Here is a 21769-nt window from a genome sequence, read left to right on the forward strand (position 1 = left end):
GATGAATTCACGAAAATAATTAAACAAACACAATACTTTTGAAGGTCTTTCTTATTTGTGGGATCCCGTAGATTAGTGATACATTCAATATGTTTTTTATCAATGCAAACTCCACTACTGGAGAATAGGCAACTCATGAAAGTTACTTTTTCAAGATTCAGCTGTAGCTTTTTAGGGTTGAACTTTGCATTATTTAACCTAGCTTTGTCCAGTACTTTGGAAAGATCATCAATTTGAAATTTCATCATGTTTGTCTTGATCGGGTGCTGCTATTAACAGGTCATCAAAATATACAGTTACACATTCAATATCTGAAAAAATGTCAGAATTTAATTTATGTAACAACTGAGGAGCTATTGAGATTCCAAATGGCAGCCTATTAAAAGAATAACATCCAAAAGGAGAACTGAATTTTCAAATCTCGGCTGACTCTTTATCCAATTTTACATGGTAGAACCCTGCACTACAGTCTAATACTGAGTAGCAACTTTTTCCATCTAATTTCGTTTTTATCTCCTATAGCGTTGGAATTAAGTATGGCTCTTGCATTAAATCTTTGTTTAAATTTTGAGGGTCGAGACATAATCTTAAAGATTTGTCAGGTTTTTCAACAATTACAAGATTACTTACATAGCTACTGGGCTTTTCATTTCTTGAAATAGTTCCTTGTTGTTCTAAATCAATTAGAGTTTCTTTCAATTCCGGCATAAGTGATAAAGGAACCCTTCGTGGAAGCCTCACTACAGGTGTTGCTCCATCTTTCAATTTTATTTTATATTCTGTTGGAAAACAACCTATTCCTGTGAATACATCTTTGTTTGTTTCAAAAAACTTTTCCTTAAACTCCAATTGTAAGTTTTGAACTCTATTAATCAAACCAAGATCAACAGAAGACTTGAGACCTAGAATAGGAATACACTTCTCATTATCTATGACAACAAACTCTCCAATCAATTCAGCATTATTTACACTACAATATAAATTTACTTTACCGATAGCAACGATTTTGAAACCACCATAATTATGACTCAAGCAAAATATCACACTTTTTCAAGCCTAGCTCATCAACATTACAACTTCTCAAAATGTGCAAAGGTACCAAATTTATTTCTGCACCAGGCTCAATTTTGAAATTTATTATTTCACCATTTAATTTGATTGGTTGAAACCATGAAGTTTTTACAGAATTACCGGCAGTTTTTATGTTATCAATTTTGAATTGTCTGATGCCATCAATGTTAAATTCTTGTGAAACAATTCTTACAACACGCTATTATTCCAACAAATCATCTCGTTTTGTTGAATAACCCTACTGTTCTGTGATAAAATTGAATTGTATGAAATAGTTGAGTGAAGTCTTCTTGTCTAAACTCATTCCTTAATGGTATTATTGATTCGCAAAGATGTATTGGGAATATTCATGCACAGTGAAGTGGAAATAGCAAGGTAGGTCCACTTATTTTCGAAACTTGTATCAAATAGAGTGTACTAGCTTAAAAAACTGAGATTTGCTCTTAAAAAAATGTTTGTGATTATTATCAAAGAACACTCTCATAACACACTTTGATGGACACTTTTCGTTAGCTCATATTATAATCTTAGCACATTTGGAACTGATGAGTAGCCTGTTCTTCAGAATATATTTTTTAAAAGTGAAGTAAGGAGTTGAAATGAATGACAAATGACTGATAATATCATTAAATTAAATAGTCACTTTTATTTCAAATAATCAACAATACCCGTTTTAATTTTATAATAAATACATCTATATGATTACTTGACATGGTCTAGATTCACGTACATTTATTATAAATATATACATTTCAGTGCTGTTTTTCTATACATACAGATAATTTCAATTCCTCCTAATATGTCAGTCTATCATTATACATATTGTTTATTCATTAGACATCATACTTTCACATATTTTAATGACAGAATGCCAATATTTGATAGACATCTTTACTGTTTGAAGACAGACACATGGTGTAAGGTTTCATCATATTTATCAAGAAAAAGTTCACTTGCATGACTGCTTTTTATCTAAATTACTTACAGATAGATATATTTAAAAAATAACCATGATTCACTTTATTGTAATATTTCTCTTTTTTTAAAATTTCAACATTTCCAATTATTTTCTAAGCAGAAAATCACCTTTATACATGTTGTATCTTCAATGGATTGAATTCAACGTTTCCAAATATATATTTTTCACATTGAACAATTTACAGGATTTGAATACCATACACTATGATAGAAATGGAACGTCTTGTAACTTCCATTCGTTCTTGTAACTTTTGATAATATCAAAACAAAAATTACTTATTTCACGAACTTTGAATAAGAACGTCAGGGCAGACTGCGTCCTTGAAATTCATAGTGTGGGGGGGGGGGTGCTCAAAAGCAAATCCTAGGGTGGTCCCGTAAAAAGGTCAGCAGTGTAAAAATGACTTTTGACGTCATTTGTTCGGTTTCGGTTTGCAATTCAAAGGGTCGAGGTGTAGCAGCTGAATTTTTTCTAATTTCACGGGGCGTGCGTCCATGGGCTAGGTGGGAGGGGAGGGTGTACCCCTGTTTGAAAGAAAATATTGAAAGAGTTTTTTCCAAGGGTAGTGGAATGCAAATATTCTTCCTATTTATTTCTCCAATTTATTTCTTAACTTGTTATTCAGTAAACAAGTATATTATTTAAATGTACTTATACAATGTTTAAGCTTCATAGAACTCAGAAAATAAAATCGTTTAGAGACCGATTATAGTTTATTCGCAGCATATTTACAGGTTATATTTGTATTGACTTCAATTTGGGAATACTTTTAAGATTTAAAAGCTCAGTGCTAAAGTAAACAGTAAACTGAGTCCCATAACATTTCTGCTGGGTCCTGGCGGCTTATGTTCTACCCGGAGTTTCCTCGTGTATCTGCATTTCATTGAAGACTGTATGTAAAGTCAAGTATAATTTTCTTATTTACAGTCTAATTTCACATAATAAATGGGAATAGAACAGTTCCACATTGAATTTCAAGTAAATTTAATTCATATTTACAATTATTTTGTCTTACTAAATGGTCAACAAATGTTGGATTATTTATATCATACTATAATGTCATTTAGAATTATCTCGCTTTTTCTTTGATATGATACATTTAAAATCAACTTATATCATATTAACATTATTAGACTGATTTGATAAACTCTGTATTAACAATAATATGGTAACTAGAATGAGAATAGCTTCATACATTGATCAAATAATTCGAAAATAAGATTATTCTATAATTTGTATTCAAATATAATGATTTTATAGTCTTCATCATATTGATTATTATCTACTATTAAAATCTCCAATAGAAAATAGAAGATGATTTTAATACCATAACTGAATAATTCTGGATTAAGGAGTTGTTGATATTCTTTGTTAATTCAACTTACACTTCATGTAAAATGATAACAATGTTGTCTATTAGCTGAAAAAAGGCTGTGAACATTCTTGACCACTTCCAAAAAGATGGTGAAAGTTGATAGAGCTGGGGTTGCTGAAACTTCTGTAATGTACGGTACCGTATATTTTTCGACTGGGAGTGAAGTAACATGATGAAAATTTCGGAGAATCGAGTTTCTATGGTAGCGTATGAAGTTTGAAGGATTTCTAGAAGAAAGCTATTATGTGTGAAGGGCTCACCGCGGACACCTTTTTCCCACGAAAACTGGTCACTAACTTGAACAAGTCATCTCCGTTATAAATGGAAAAGAATCCAATCTTTTTCTTCTCTAAAAGATTCCCCTCACTGATCCATCCATGATATCACTGAAGCTCAAAAAGCATATTTTCAATAATAATATTGGGCCTAACATGTATGGTGTGAGTTAAAAAGCTAAGATATCCTATAATACTATTATATTAAAAATATCTACATACCATCAACATTTTTAGAATGTAGTCTCTGTTTAATGTTGCCGGTCTCTGTTTTTCATTCCAGCTAATCGACTCATGGAATCTGACTGCACACCGTTGTGAGAAAAATATGGTGAAATAATGTTTCAGTTGATTGAAAAAAGTATCAATGAGGCTTTCAAAGAGCTATTAGTTATTACTAAATTCCAATATGCTACACCTTAAAAAATAATTGAATTCACGTGGACTTTGCAATTAAATTTTGCTGTTGTCCATTTCATGGCAGCAAATTGAAAGTACTCGTCCCGTTAAAACACTTCAAAGTCTATCTGAAATATTTGAATAGAAAATAAATTTTAGTCTAGTTTAAACCCAGGTCTGGTACGGTAAATAATGTTTGCTTTATTTTTCATTGGGGAGAAAAAGTTTTAGACTTCTTGAATTTTTCTATGGGTTTTCTATTACTCTTGAGGGTTTCAGGAGAATGTATGTATGAACATCCCTGTGAATCCCTCCACTTGAAGGTAACAATTATTACAAGCACTTGGATTGACATTTGCATATCTCATTCCATGGGAATTTCCTAACTTCATTTTCTCCAACTTCCTTCAACAATGAACATTTAATTGACATTGGAAGTTTCTGTTGATACAATAATGCTTGTTTTTGAATGAGTGTGTCGCATTTCGAGTTGTCTTCACAATATGATGTGAGTCTTTAAAAAGTGTTTGCGCGCTTGTGTGTCGGAACGAACAGGTTTTGTACTTTGGGGAGACGTAGAGTTCTCTTCAAAAACAAAATGCGAGCTTTCAGAATCAGTGACACTACTCAGCCCGGATGTAAAGCTCTATCGTATATATGAAATACTGCATTTTATATCTATCTCGTTCAGACGAGAGGACGTGTAAAGGAGGTAACAAAAGGTCTCGACAGATCTGTAGAGAGATGAGACAAAATAAAGCTTTTCCTCTTGAATCTATCTTCCACAATCGATGTTCCAGATGTAAGTCCAAGAGCTGGGTACTAAAACATACATCTCACCTACACGTTCATTGAGCACTTTTTGTGTCAGTGATATTGCTAGTGAGAGAACATTATTTCTATTTTAGTTATGGTTAATTTACTAATTCTCCAAAGTAAATGTCTTCTAATATCAAAAGAGTAAAACTTCCACCCTGCAATCTTCAACTATGCAACATTAAAAATATTGTAAGTGGAAATACGAGACTTCTTATTTTATTGACAATTAAGTTTCATTTTTACGGTTGGAGAAATTCTCAAGTACATAACATATTTATTTTCGAGAACAAAAATAAAAGGGTGCAGAAGTGTCTGGGGGAGATGTAATCATTATCTCATGAATGGTGAGGGAAGTGATGGAAGCAAGGAAGGAACCCTACCTCAATAACCTAATGGAAATGCGCTTTTCCAGAGAAGAGAACTCATCTTTCCTCAGCTACTCGACTAGACTCTTGCTCCTGGAACGGACAGGTGCTCTTCTGAAGGCCACTTCCCACAACAAGTGCACACCACTGGCATTTTTCCTGCCCTTCTCTTTTCCAACTACAGAGAAACCTCTTCCTAAAACTATATGGCCTAGTAATAATAAGTTTTCTCTCTGGGGGAGCAAAAAAGCATCACTACTTTGAACGTTCAATTACTTCATAAATAGAACGATTCAAGCTACAACACAGCCTGACTTTTAATAGCAAAGGTAAAATTTAACCTTCCAAGTTTTAAGTAAAGTATTGGTATCAAGTGGAAAAAATCTGCGTCAAGGCCATGACATTCCAGGAAACAGGCTTTATCGTGTAATTGGCTCGAACCATGTTTAGTATCAACATTGCGATAACACATAACAAGGAGACCACTTAAATTGCACCCTTCATGTGCATAATACACGAGTCTAGCTTACTCTGTGCAGCCTACTGCTTGATTTATTAGGGGCATATCATGATGCAAATTAGAGTATGCACGGTATGAGGAAATGAGCAACAGGGCTAGGCAATTTCTGTTATTAAAATATGACAAAATATGTAACAGTAACAAAATATGAAAACAAGTTACAGTAGCTGGTCCAAGAAGTCAATGTAAATTCCTTTTCATTATGGATGAAGTATAACATTATTGACTGGGCACTTCAACTATACTCTGAATAAAACAAGTTGAGATTTGTGCAAGATATCCGCGTTGCCAATTTGTGACCTTTCCATGCAAGTTTGAATATACCATTCAGTTTGATAACACAGTCGATGCAGAGTTATATCATTGAATACATTCAATTAAATATTTTTAATATCGAATATTAATATATATTATATTTTTTGGGATGGCATGAAAAAGTCACAAAATTGCACAATTACGCATCTCCGTTATTTTGTCCAAGACTCAACTTGTTTTAAAAGATAGGCTACTTTGACCGCTCCTTTATAGGTAGATCGATGTACTGACTCGAGTGCAATGATTATCGATGAATATTATTTTCATTGCATTTCTTTTGTAGTAATAGAAATAATTGTTTTGAATACATAAATAGTTGCCTGTAGTAACAAGAGTGCTGAATTACTACCGTATTTATACTATTTGCATAACTGTTTTCTAATTTCTGATTAGAACGGTCACTTGTCATGATTTATTGATGAATTTTATCTATGAGGATATTCAAATGTAAATGTTATCATAGAATGATGAAATTTGTCAATGATATGAATATTATTCATAGGATTTTATAAGAATTGAATGAATGAATAAGATTTCCTTTTTGTAGTATATTACTTACATGTAGATCATTATTACTCATTTCCAAATGAACCTAGAATGTATTTTTGGTACCTTGCTCATTTCCATTAATATCAGAATGTTGCAAATTGTGAATAAGAAATTTAAATCAAAATCTTTGAGTTCCAGTTACTCTTTTGATTTTCCCAGATATTTGATGATAAAAATTCATTCTATTATCGGAATGATAGGATAATGAAATTAAGTTATTTTTCTGGTAAATCCAAGTTGTCATTGGACTTTACTTTAAACAAAGATTAGAATCATGAGCCAAGTATTTAAAATAAATATTATTTCCATTTACAATATAATAATTCAGGTCTAATCAACAATTACTAGACTTCAATATAACAATAACATAATATTAAAAATAAGATTTCAGATAACCTTAACTTACTATACTATGCTACAGATCATTACAAAATAATTATCACGGAGCTGAAATGTTTTACCAGTAGTTTTACAATAGTAATACATTGTAATGATGGCGGTATTTCTAGCGATGATAATAAATACTATGATAATAATAATAATCATCTTCATATTCTTAGAAAAATAATCTCTATAAAGCTGTTTGGGATAAGACTAGATCTGAGGGAAGCTCTTAATCACGGAAGTTGATGGAATATGTTTAATATGATAAAATTCCACTAAAATATCGGACTAGTATCGAACTCAAAGTTGAAGATTAGACTCGTTTTCAATCCATTATAAAAAATGACATGGCTCCATTATTTCTTCTTCAAAAATTATGTGGTTCATTCATGACAAGATGACAAAAGATATGCATTTGGTTACAATATTTAATAAATATTGGTTCTATTACTCAGATTAACCTTTGAAATTAATCAAGCAATTAATAATGTAGACAATTGTTGTCAAATAAAGACGTGAAAAATTCTTGATGAGTTATTCTGAAACATTGAAGTTGGAAATAGCCTATCAATTATGAACAACTAATTTTTCCACAAAGAATAAACATGAGAGAAATATGAAAATACAAATACAATAAATTTGGATTTTTAAATAACACCTCATTTTCATTAATCTATCAATTTGCCAAATTCATCTACTATCCTAGAATAGAAAATGATAAATAATGATACTAATAATATAAAATACTCTAACATGAATACTGGGAAGGGTTTTAAAAAATTCAAAGATCTCTGATAGAATATTTTGGATGAGGTTACATAATTTGTAACTTGACACTTTAATCCATTGATTAATTGTAAAAAAATTCAAGCACACTATTGAGAATGAACAATTTTGAAATGGTTGAGTGAAATTTAGAGGTCATTTATGACATTTTTTGGACATTGATTTTTATGTGCATCACAAACTTCAATTTTGTTATATTTTATGTTATGATCGCATATACCAATTTTTGAAATGCTGTAAAATGATGAGAAGTGTCTAGAAAATTGGAATGTAGTGGATTTGTAGTTCCTTATTCCATGACCATTTTTCTATTCTATTTTAATGGAATTATCAGAGCTCTTCTGATCGTGATCAAAGTAATGATTATATTTATAAAATAATTTATTCCAAGTTTTGGGTTTAACAGATATCCTAGATTGTTTGGTTTATTTTTAGTAAGTGCATATCTCTTCATACCTTGAACATCAATATTTTCAAATAAGATTAATTACTCATTCTCATATTTTACTTGAGATGGAGGGAGACTGGTATAGTTGATTTGATAGATAGGTTGGTTGTTTAGTAGCTAAGGACAAGTTACATATTGAAAATTTACATTACATTAATAATCTTATACTAATTACAACAACTTACAGTTAACACGTTGTCATGTGACAGGCTCATTGCTAAACATTCAAAAGAAAAATATATCTCTTACAATAATATGATAGTTTGCTGCAAAACATATTTAGTACACAGTATTAAGCGTGTAAAGCTGTAGCAGAAGCAGTGTAGAGGTAGGCCTACTCTTCAGACCTTGGCGGTGGCGGGCAGCGCATTGGACCAGTTGACGAGGCCAATGACCATATCGGCCAGGGTCCGCGAGTTGTGCGAGGGTCATCTGGAGTCAGAGCAGGGCTCGTTGTTGGGATCGCTGTCGTCGCCCAGCGAGTTCTTGGGCGGCTGCGACGCCGGGTCGTGGTTGTAGGATGCCGAGCGACCGCCCTTCGCGCCGCCCGCTATCTGCGACCCGTCCGAGCCCCTCCTGTGGTACCTCGAGCTCCTTCGCCGCACTTCTTTCACACAGAAACATCTACAAATTATTCTCTTGAACGCAAATCTAAAGTCTTTACTAAACAGTGCATATATACATGGATTGATGGCCGAGTTACAATAACCCAGCCAGAACATCACTGAGAATAACACAGAATTGATGCACTCGATGCAAAACGCTCGTATCAAGTACATAGTGAAAAATGGAAGCCAACAAAAGATGAAGCCTCCTACGATAATTCCTAATGTCTTGGCAGCTTTGGTCTCCATACGAAACCTTTTCACTTGAGCTTTTATATTTCGTTTACCCATTCTAGAGATGAGTTTCGGTTTTGACCCCGGGGGTTGGTTTTCCTCGTTGGTGGGGGAGGGAGATAAGTCCTTGGCAAGCGTGACGGAGAGAGGGTCGCCAAGCAGCCGCGGCCTGGACGAGGACTCGGGGCTGCTGCTGGCACGGCGTCCCCTGCGGTGCGAGTGCGGCGGCTGAGCGGCCAGTCGCGCCCCTGACACGCGCAGGTGATCGCGCGATCGGAAGATTGTGCTCGTCTCCGATCCCGAATAGTGAACTGCATACAGGCCTCCACTGGCACCCGGCTGCGAGCTGCACGATGGAGGCGACGATGATGAGAACGATCCTCCCGGCGAACTGTTTTGGTTGGCAACCGCATTTATTGCATCACTGCTAGGATAACTAACACTAATTTTTATTTTCTCATGTGGTCGCCTATAGTTTCTAGGTGAATTGGTCACACTATTTGCGGCACTATTTGTGGTAGTGGTGGCTGTGCTATTGCTGTTGCTGCCACTACTGCCCTGCATCACTGACCCCCGGCCTCGGTGGATTCTCAGTGTCAGTCTCTGCTCATCAAACCGGCTGCCCATCAATTTTGACCCTTTCGTCGTTCTAAACCCCTGGTTTATCGCTCTAGTTGTCTGAACTGCAGCTCTATAGATCCTCCAGTAGAAAAAAAGCATCACAAACATTGGTATGTAGAAAGAGCCCATAGCTGAGTAGACAACGTAGCCTGTCTCGTTGGTGAGCTCACAAATCCATGGACAGGGTGGGTCTTCGGGCGCGATCGTAGGAGTGACGCTTTCCTTGTCCTTCCATCCAACTAGAGGTGGGAAGCAGATGACGAAGCTCAGAACCCATACGGCTGCTATGAGTATCTTGGCTCTGCCCATGGACATGATGCTCGGATAGGTGACTGGTCTGGTCACGGCCACGTATCTGTCCAGCGAGATGGCGCACAGGTTCAGAATGGACGCTGTGCACATCCACACGTCCAATGCCAACCACACTGAGCACCACAGGTCACCGAATATCCACACCTGCAACATTACATCCCCATCATGTCTTTCAATATAAATAATGAGGCGAAAATATATCACAAGTATCTATATTCCTATCACTTAAATATCACTAAATATTTTTTTCTACACCTGTCAAATTTGTTCCTGGCTTGTTTTAACACATGATTAAAACTTGTATAAGAGAATAATTTCTATAATAATAGAAGCAGATATAGGTTCTTATCAATATTGTTCGTGCTACAGTAACTATATAACCATGTTATATGTCATAATTATAGTTACTGTAGTTTGTGCTAACGACGAGTTATAATATATGTTACTGAGAAATGGAGCTGGAGTCTGTACGGTGCCCTGAATCTCAAAGATGGATGTAATTAGTCAGTGAATTGGGATAAATTCTGTTAATTGGAGAATCCACATTTTCTCAGTTAACAGATGTTTAGAAGTTTAACGTAATCAAACTTGAGAATTGCTTGAATGTGACAATCAATAGTGTCCAACGCCCCATGAAGGTATTTCTGGGAATCCCTGACCTGTCAAATCACATAATTGGTAGCCTGTCTCATTAGAGTAATGTCTGCTATAATCATCATTGATCGTCTGTAATGAATTGAACTGACAGTTTGATGGATTCTTACGAAATTATTTAAATAGCTGTAAATGACATGTTGTGGCATACTCAAATCAAGCCTTCCGTTAATGAATCAATTTCCTGTGGTAAGTCAAATATTGGTAAAGGTCTGTGGGCGTAGCTTTATCAAGTCAGAGATCGCAATGTTAACAAGCATGTCAATCAATATGTTATATTAGGACTTGAAGTACATCATGAAATTCAAAAGCAATAAACTCCACAAAAATATCTCAAAAATTATTCATTGCATGAAAATAATATTTGTAGAGAGTAAAAGTTTATTGGACAATCACCAATGATTTACAAAGTAGAAAGACATTGAATCAGGCCTAATCACACTATTTCGTAATTTCATAATTCGCATGAATTTTTTGTGAACTTACTAGACAACACTATTAAATTTCACAAATTAGGCCTACCTGTAACATCTTCTTTTGATATCACAAGCCTCAAAACTAAATTTTTCTAGATTTTCCAGTGATAAACTATTGATAAAAGCACTGGAAGTAGAAGGAATAGCGGTGCCTGATCATCATAACTTGAACTTTCATTTCGACTTTAATTGCTGATTTAATTGACTTTGATTATCACTCTGGTGCAAAAACTTTAAACCACTACACTTTTGATACTGCACTATCGATATATTCCAGTAATTTTGTTGATATTGTGTCTAGGATGGTAAATGATAAGGTTGAATGATAGTGATTCCCTTCATGCTGATGAAGAGAGAGGAAATGTTTATGTGGCAACAGATTGACGCATATTCAAGAAAGAGATCCAGCCGAAATGCGTTTTTTGCACATCTAGAAGAGAAAGTTAAGGTCGAGTGGTTTGAGCACGCATCTTGCATTTTCGCAAATATGGAGTACGTGTGTTTCTTTCACTCCATCACAGCAGTAAAAACTGCCTTCTAGAGTGTAATCAATCATCGTCGGTGTAGGAGAAGCCCGTTGCTAGTAGGAAATTCTTCTCCTAAATTTTATAACATCACATCATGACTGTCATTCATCTTGTATTTATTATTAATATGTCTGACATGAGAGAGCCTAGAATATTCCCGACTCTGTCTAGTGCTTGAAAGGAAATCATCGTTGGTCGTTCATCACTGCCAGTAATTATCTTAAAAATAATTACAAAAATAACAGGCAAGAAGATCGTTGTTACAGTTGAGGGAAGGGTAACATGAAACAAAAACAATATTGTTTATGCGAACAGAGAACTCCGCTTTTCATTAACTTTTATGAAATCTCTGTGGTTTAGTTCGATGTCTATTCGTCCGTAGGGCCTTTTTAACACCGACATCCTCTCTACAATTCCTGATTACTTGAACACTTTTTTGAACTGACCTCAAGCACATTCTGTCACTCTTGTACGCTCTTGAACAAATCGTTTTACATGGCTGCTGTCACTGCTGTTCGTTCTGAATCAAAGGTTGGGCAAAGCTTGATGCGGGCAAAGCAAATATATGATTACTATGTAGGTCTCGCACAACCACCGAATGAACAAATATTGATATTTCCAGTTACTGTTATGTTTTCAAACACGACCTTTGTATCATTTCTCCATTTTGTTCCAGTTATGTTTGTATGCTCTATGTGGTCACAAGTGTTAAAACTACAACTGATATTACGTCTACAATTGACTAGGCCTAAGCCTGATGCTGGGGAGAAGATGTTAAAATTGAAGGAGAATGTGCATGGAAACTCATTTGTTGATAGAAAAGAACTTAACTAGTCCAGTCAACGAAAGATTATAGAGGGAAAAGTTTGGAACACAATTTTTGACCCCGCAGCTTTTTTGAGGATAGTAAACATAGGGGGTAAACATATCAAACGTCCTCACTCCTACCTCCTTTGCTAAGGGGGTGGGGGTGGTTTAAAAGTACCATATTTTGTTTTTTTTCACATATCTCAACAATATGCGTCTTTCGGATTTAATTTTGTATCCCAATAAAATTCCCGAAAGACGCATATTGTTCGAGATATGTGCAAAAATCAAAATATGATACTTTTAAACCACCCCCACCCCCTCAGCACAGGAGGTAGGAGTGAGGACTGTTTATATCTTTACGCACTTACTATCCTTAAAAAAGCTGCGGGGTCAAAAATTGTGTTCCAAACTTTTCCCTCTATACCTTTTTTCGAGCATTCGTTGCCTGGACTAAACTCTTTCTAGTTTTATTCAAAATCAGATTCCATCAGTCTAAAATATAAATTTATCGTATTTTCCTTGATAAGAAGTAAAGGATATGACAAAACTTTCTGTGAAATATATTCATTGATGATGGGAAAAACATCATATGAGAATGAAACGATTCAGCTCTAGAAATATCCAGCTAGTCAGTGTTTGGTGGACGGGAATGGCAAGGAAGGCGTTGGTGAGGCACACCTTTCAAAAAGGCACACCGAATTCAATCACCCAACAATTTTCCCCACAAAGTTATAACGTAACGAATCTAGAAGTGCCGACACCGAAAATTCTGAAAGCTTTTCAAATAAACACTCTCGCATCTCTGTATAGAAGCAGACGGCTTGTCAAAGCGATGCTCCATGAGCAAAATGCTTCCTAAAATAAGTGATCCTTTGGAATGCATTAGTCCAATTTAAAGTCAGTGATTTATCAATTCTGAATAATAATATAACAATATCGAATGACCTGGCTGGCTCAGGTCTGGTGTCAGAATTTTCAGGTCGCAACTGATCGATTTCAGGGCTTCTGACATGACCTAACGACTGCTTTTTATGCAGCCGGGACCGACGACTTAACGTGTCCATCCGAAACAATAATGAAATAATAATGGAGTGGAATTAGTTTTTGAGTCTTATCATCTACAAAATACATTGGAAATGAAAAACTTACAAAATGAATACTGAGTGACATTTCTTCTCGATGCTAGACAGAGAGACTTGCTGGATGTAGGCTACTATTGGTGCTTTCACCGTTCTAACTAAAACTCTCATAGTGCCGCATCATATTTGAAAATAACTGGTAATCTGGACGTAGTTCCTTATTCGAAAACAAAAATCTGTGATTTACTGAGTAGTTTTAATGAAATACGAGATGAGTGATGAAGGGACACGGAGGAAGCTTGTAATGAATGAAGAAGTCAATTTGATGAGCTGTAACTACAGATAGGGAATCTGGGTTCTACCAGTTTTTTCTTCTTATCAATTCGAATTGACAAAACCGCGAGAGCCAACCAAGTCGGACAACTAATCAAGAACTGAATAGCGTGATGAGAGAGTAGAAAAAGCTCAAGTGCGGTTTGGGTAAAAGGAATGGCGAGATGTACAATATTTATGAGGATGAAGAGATGAGTAAAGAGAAAGATGGGGTTCGGGGTGAATGTAGGACAGTGTGGAAGTGGAAAGAGTGGCTGAGGAGAAATGACGAGTGAGGAAGGGAGACGGTTAGAATGAAATTTAGGGAGAAAAAGAGATGAATATATTGCAGAGAAAGCCGAGCACAAACATCAGCAGGAATTCTCGTTGAGGGTAGCTTTATACATAAATCTTGGTTTTTGTCACCCGCAGATCCTGCTCTGGCCTGATGATAGCAGCCAATTCGAGAGTAGAGCCACAGCCCACATCCACAGCCACAGCAGCACTGCTATGCCAACGCCAACTATCACTACCTTCCGCACTCTTTCATTAATAACATTTTCCTCTATGATACATTTGGCTCGATGCTAGTAGCGCAGCGCGCATTTCAACCATTATAAATCACAACTACTGTAGTTGATATCACGCTATTGGCTATTGGTTCCCGAGTCTCATTAGAATATACAAGAAATAAAAATTATGTCAATCGTTTTGTCATTAAAAAAAAACTCGCTGTTGACAATGCAACTGACGTTGGAGCTTGGAGCTATCATAAATGTGTCTATTTCAAGTTCTAATCATAGAAACACCGAGTTTTCATTATAAATATAGAAATATATTACATGTAGAAATACATTGAATATTGAAATTCCATTTATATTTTGTGTAGGTTAGTTGCTCAAGGAATACAATGTTTGAAGATGTCCCTTTGAAAGCAGGATATAAAAATGTCAGAAAGACTGTTGAATAAAAACGTGCTTTGAATGATAGTAGGTATAGTATGATAAATTTTATTCATAGAAGGGTAACCTTATTTTATTGAACTCATAGGTTGAAATATCAATTTATATAATGCAAATGAAGCAAGATTTAGATTATAGAACTCCAACAAGCCCATTCCTTATCATGTATGGCTCGTACATTTTTTTCCCTACTCTGTCTCCTCCTAACCTTTTGAAGCATCACTCTTGTCATTTTTCTGCCCAAACTTTCTCTACTATAAGGAAAGGGTTGTGAGCCTGTCATTCATGACATGAGAGGAAATTCTCTGGTGGAACTCGATTGAGCTCTTTCTTTTGATCTCTATTAAACCCATTATTCTTCTACTTTTTTTTGGTGGACCCACTCCAAGATATTGAATAAGTTCAGATGGGAGATGATTCACATACGTTAAAGCCTTTGATGTGTGTTACTTCTTGCATACGTGCTGACGTATATAATATTTTGTCTTGTCAAGAGCTGACAAGAGATATTTACCTCAGAAATAACAATGTCTACAAAAAAATTCCACTTTGAAGAAGAAGAACATCACTTTATATTTTTACCTACTTTATATGCTTCATAGTTTACGTACTTCATATTTTCTACTTATATTGAGTGTTTGGTATTATTGATAAAAATCACAAAATAGTACTTCTTGTATTTGAAGAGATTTGGGAAAGAAAGCTTCAAATCCATTCTGTAATTTTTCAAATGAAATCTCATGCTATAATTTCCCCAAATCTCTTGAAACTGCCTTAATTTATTCAAATAGATTCATACATATACACCGTGAAGAGGAAAATGTAAAATACCAAGTTAGTATGGTCGCTTTGTAGCCTCCCTAGAAACGTGGAAAACTTTGTTGTTGTCATTATATGAAAATCAACAAACACTGGAACGAGTTCCACAAGTTCAGGATTCGCAAGAAAAGTTCCTGCTAAAGAATGTAGCCTAATTGCAGCGTGGTGGAGTAACGCCAATATTCAGTGGCGCTATGAGAATATTAGTTTCTCGTCTGATCACGTTAACTGCGTTAAACCGTAATTTACTTGTCTCCTATGCGGTAAGATAAATCATGGAAAAGCTTTCCCGAGGAGTCACGAACTTGCTTTATATCGTTTCTCATACAAGTTTCAGGAAACTTCAAAGTGAACTTAAGAGTTTACAAGTGTCATTTGGAATTGCTTTATCATTCCGAGGTGGTTGTATCGTCATACCAACACACGATTATCACACTATCCGTACAGAGTTTTAAGTGTTCTTGGATTATGAATATCATCAACTTATTCTGTAAAAATGAAAATAATTTTCAAATCATCTCTCCATGTTTTACTATAATTTACCGGTATCAAAGAAATTGGAATACACTCTGAATAACGTGCTGCATACTACATGATAATCAATAAAGTAAAATATTGATGGAACGAAATTTTATATTGCATCTATGATAATGCTTATCAATAATAGCAATTTTGAACGGAAAACTAAGTTATACAGGCAAACCAGGCAATCCAGGTAGGCTAACAGGAGGTGCTGGATGTGTTTCTTGCAACGCAATAGTTTCTTATAGTAGCTCTCATAGAATTTCCTTTTAGCTCTTCTCTAAAAGCTCTTGTCAAGATACAGTACCAGATGTCAGTAGCTCGCTAGTTGATAGGAATTGATTTGAATTTTATTAAATTGATTATTGTTATTGTAAAATATCCCCAAAATTTGAAATAAATCTTTCTATGACCTATATATTTTATTATTTCTTTCATTTGTTTGATTTGAAATTTTTGAAATTCTCTTTTTTGTTGCAGTTTATTTTGCAATGGTCAATTGCACTCTTCGAGTGGTCGAAATTGCCGAGTGATAATTGTGTGCAGGGACAGAAATGGATGTAGAGGGGTGTATTGGGGAATTTATGTGCCTCATCAAGCGCCAAAGAACTGTATTGACAAATCCTCCTCTCGAATTCAGTGGGCCGTCAAACTGTTTCAATTTATTTCCAGATCTGTTTTCCGATATCTTGCTCCAGTCACGCCATGCCAAGAAGAAAAGAAAGCGGATATTAGAGAAGAGTTGGCTGACGCCTTCGCTTCCTCTTTAGGGAGCCCACTTCACAATCTAAGATAAGATATGCCACCTTTTTATACGATGCCTCTTCTTTGCACCGACAGCCATGCGTTGCCCTGTAGTCTACGTGAAATCTGCCCGTGCTCGGCTTAGATAAATATCACTTCTTGTCGGCCCTGTATTTCCTACAGCTCTTTGCCTCCTCTGCAACTGCAAAGCCCCTTGAGACCTTTTCTTCCCTGAACGAGTATCCTACCTATGAAACTTCGTCAATAGTAAGACCCTCACTCACTATCACCCTCCTCATCCATCACTCCACTCCTCTCCACTCTCTTCTCTTCTCTTCCATCTCAAACTGAATCATCTGCTCAAGTTTTATTTCCAACATTCTCTCTCCATTAATGAAAGGGTTGTGAATGGTTTCCGTATTTTCCGCCCACCATGAATGAGCCATTGAACATTAATCACTTCTCTGATTCCAATATCAAAGGCACAATAGACCGACAACAGAGTTTTCAAATCATACACTCGTCTACCTCTCATTTTATTTTTATATGAGATCCTTCTCTGTAGGATATAAATGTGGTTCCATTTGAAAGAGAAATTATAATACAGTCTAGGTATCTTCATAGTCAACTATAATCTGATCAATTGTTAAATTTAACAATTTTTGTCGACCATGATATTTTTATTAATGCTTTTTGATCATATCAACTAATAAGCTATGTCGCAACTGATCAGGACTGAGATTCTCAAAGACTTATTTTCCCTGCATTGTGATATAAAAATTCCATATGAAGATCTATGCCGATAATTCATATGTTGTAAAGTATCGAATTTGGGTAGATAAAAATCCCTAACCGAAATAGTAATAGGTCTGAAAATAAAGTAACTGGCTAATATCGCCAAATAGATAATAACTAAGATTAGATAGCATCAGCTTGTTCTGGCTAAATGGTAAAAAAAACCTAAAAAGGATTTGAAGGAATTTTGTTGCTAATAAATAGATTATGTAAAATATTTTGAAGATTGAGGTTAGGTACATGTATTCACGGATCGGTGACCTAGAGATCGATCAAATCGAGAAACGTAGAATCTGACCAAAACCCCTTGGCAGAGCTCTATTGCAATCAAATAGTGTGCAATGTGAAAAAACACCTGATCACGTGGCTAATTATTAGGTAGCATGAATTAATATTAATGTATAGAATATTAGCTAGCATGTAAGAGCATAACCAATAAACCAAATAAAAATAATTAAGTGTATTCAGGAAATAAGAGGTACCAGGCGCATGAATACCGAATAAAATTTGCATGCACCAATAGTAAAACGGCAGTTAATAGGCGGCAACTGTAGGCCAATTCAAAAATATTTCTATATATTTATATAAATGTACTAGATTTTGTGTTAAAACTTTGTATAGTCTATGTTATCGATGGCTCGAAAGCAAAGAAATTATTAATCGTACAATCTAAGTAATATTTTGGCATTTTTTGTAAGATCTATTTGAACCTAAATGGCGGAGGACTAAGATATTCAAATTTTATGTTAATTTGAAAGTCGGAAATAAGATTTGTAAAATTGAGAAAGGAGAACCAGCACTCGCCAGCCAAATGCCACCATAAGAGGACCCCAAATATTTTAGAGCGTAGTACCTTGCTAATAATTTTGTAAAAGTTAAAGTTAAATTAAATTATTAAATTTCTTAAAGGATTTCGTGATGCTATTATAAAGCTGAAGTCATTTTCATTTTTAAATAAATTTATAACCCCTGGGAAGAGACGATTCCGGCTACCATATTCCCGGACCACATGGAGTTGGATCGACATCGGCGGCTTACAAGAAGATTTTCGACACGTGAGTGATAAATTTGAATTAGTGATGGGCGCCCTAGTGCTTCGAATTAATCTGATGATCAAAGCTAGCTCGCCGAAAGGGTTTTTATTATAAATTAAGAAATTAGTAAGAGTAATACTTGCACAAGTAAAATTTAGTATTAAAGGTATTTTATTGAAAGAAAAAGATAGATCAATACATTTCAGAAATTTCTATTGAATCAAAGAAGTATAAAATCTAGGCTACTAAAACATATGCATATGATATTTAATTTTTGCAGTATAATTTGCGATAGTTTGTCATAGCTCTAATTCACTAGATGAATGGCTCTACCTATTCCGTCAGGTGCCGAATCTTGCACCCTGAGATAAAAATATATATTCGATACAAAGAAATCTGCTAAGCACTAGAGATTTTAATATATATATATTTGGATTATTAGTGGCTAATTTATCAAGCTGATCTTAAAGCACATATTTTAATTGAATTGTCCAAGTCGACAAGTATTAGCAAGCGCATATCGCAGCTACATGCAAAAGAATGCATATGATTTTAAGATAAAGGCACATGGTAATGATTCGTGCCATAAATCTAGAATATAAAATTTAGCCTGTGATATTTTACTGATTTCAATTATTGTTCTATTTTTATATTATATTTTTTATCGCTCTTTATATATTTTTTGCCTCGATTATTTTTGCATTATTTGTTTAATATATGTATGAATGTTTATGGTGTGCAATTTATTTTTATTCCTCAACACTATAGTATAAGTATCATATTTATATATATTTATTTTTTATTGAATTACAAGAGTTATAGGAGAAGCCCATATCTAGGCCTATCAAGATTTTTGAGACTGAATCCTATTAAAAAACCACGACCTAATTATATAATTATATCCAATCTCATGCTTTACCGACTGATGCCAAGCAGGAGGCTAATCGTTATTTAAATATAAAGAATAACGTCAGAGAAACATGCCGTACCAACGTGGGACTGATGATGAGAGCCAAGCTCATTGAATAATTATTTGAAATTAAGTCAATAACCATATTGAAAATTATAGATAACTTATACGAGTTTTGAGGAAAACAGGCGAAGTGAAATTTGTATTACTTTTTGGGGAATCAATAGCTTTAAATAAGAGAAGTTATATGTTTTAAAGAAAATTTTATATTATTATTGTAGAAAATATATTTTATAGAGAGAGCTATTATATTTTATGGGCCTAAACTGCTAGTCAGAAATCAATGAATAGTATTATTATATTATAAGAACTTAAGTAATAAATAGGTTACCTGGCTTGTAATGTCCATAGGCCTATCCTCATTTGTGTCCTTATTAATGCCTTGTTGGCCAAAACTTTCACTTTTTTAACAAACACTTGACACTTAATCCATTTTTAAAATATGAGTCTCTTTTCGTCCACGCAAAGTAAGGTAGCAGACACACTGCAGACGGCGATAGTAGCGGAGATCGACGCTGAGGGGGGCGCGATGGAGTCCAACGCCCAGATCTCTTCAATCACCGCCAAGAATCCTGTGAACAGTAATAAACCGTTAAATGTCTCCCAAGAAGCAATAAGAAGGGTTATAGTAGAGGGGATGATCAAGTCATTTTCTAATAGTTTAGAAAAAACAATGACCATGGCAATGAAGGACTTGAAGGCGGAAATGAAGGAAATGCGGGAATCATTGAAGGATACATCGGTAAGAACGGGTAAGGAAACTGCGGACACAATATCAGCATCTACCGCTGAAAATCAAGAACTAATTACAACCGATTTAACAGCAAAAATAGATACTGTCACTTGTGAGTTAAACGAAAGAATAGATAACCTACCAGCACAAAACACTTCGCAAATTCATGAAATAGCTCACCCAAATTCTGATATAAATCAAAACATAGTACAACTTAATTCATTGGAGACAGCCGTTGGAGAACAGCAATTATTTTCATCTGAATTAAATGCCGAAGTAGTAGATAATGAAACAGAAGCTTCTAGTCATTGGAAACAGGCCCAAGAGAAGTTAGTACAACTTGAAAGTCAAATACATCAATTTCCGCACGAGAATATAGAGCCTATTCCCATAGCAACGTTTGATTCACTACACAGTTTCAATGAATTAGGCCGTTTTGACAATACAGACCGCTATCTCCAACCTAAAGAATTTATAGATCAGATAAAACTAGTTCAATCATTAACACCCACCTCTTGGAATTTTTGGCGTCTTCGTTTGACTAGTTTATTGATTGGCGAACCCCTGATGTTCTTTCGGAGTAGAGTCCATGAATTTACATCATTGGATGAGTTTGTAGCTGTCTTCCTGGAACAGTATTGGAGCAGAAGTAAACAGTTGGACGTGCTAGCGGACATTATATCATGCGATTTCAACCCTAACTTAGACGGTGCATGTACCACTTTCGTCACTGCCCTACAGTTTAAAAATTCTCAATTGAGCGAGCCCATTAATGAATCGGCATTAGCAAGTATTATTTTAAAGAAGCTACTGTATCAAGTTAGAATGGCACTCGCCACACAACCCATTACTGATTGCAAGCAGCTGATAAATCATTTATATGGCATACAGTCTGTGATGGCAATATCAAACCACCGTTCAGACCAGAGATACGCACAAAATCAACATAACTCAAAATTTAGTCAGTATAACAGCCAAAATTATGAACCGGTATCATATGATCGCTACCGATCTGCCCCTCAATTTGAACGCCGCTATGAGCACAGGCAAAATGGTAACTGGAATAATGAAAAATTTCAAAATCGCACAACCAACCACTATGCCCAGCAGAGCAACCGTAGGAATCACTATGATGGCCGTGATCGATTAAACTCAAATAATAATCACACTCAGAACAATTACAACAGAAATTATAAACCGCCACCTCAACAAGTAAGCACAAATTATACATTAGCACATGCAATAGGATTGAATCAACAAAAAACCCAGAACCCA

The 21769-nt window shown here is 35.1% G+C and overlaps 1 protein-coding gene across 6 annotated transcripts in view; it reads right to left on the minus strand.

Moving 5' to 3' along the window:
* Nucleotides 1-1692: 1692 nt before the first annotated feature.
* Nucleotides 1693-21769, minus strand: part of LOC111045524 (octopamine receptor Oamb-like) — a 236441-nt gene continuing 216364 nt past the window's right edge. For all 6 annotated transcript variants that reach the window (XM_039440540.1, XM_039440515.1, XM_039440532.1 and 3 more), the window contains one exon: nucleotides 1693-10201. In XM_039440540.1, the coding sequence (XP_039296474.1) occupies nucleotides 8714-10201 (1488 nt within the window). In that variant the 3' untranslated portion in view covers nucleotides 1693-8713. The remainder of the gene's footprint in view (nucleotides 10202-21769) is intronic.

This window comes from Nilaparvata lugens, chromosome 1 (assembly GCF_014356525.2).
Source record: "Nilaparvata lugens isolate BPH chromosome 1, ASM1435652v1, whole genome shotgun sequence".
Classification (NCBI taxonomy): domain Eukaryota; kingdom Metazoa; phylum Arthropoda; class Insecta; order Hemiptera; family Delphacidae; genus Nilaparvata; species Nilaparvata lugens.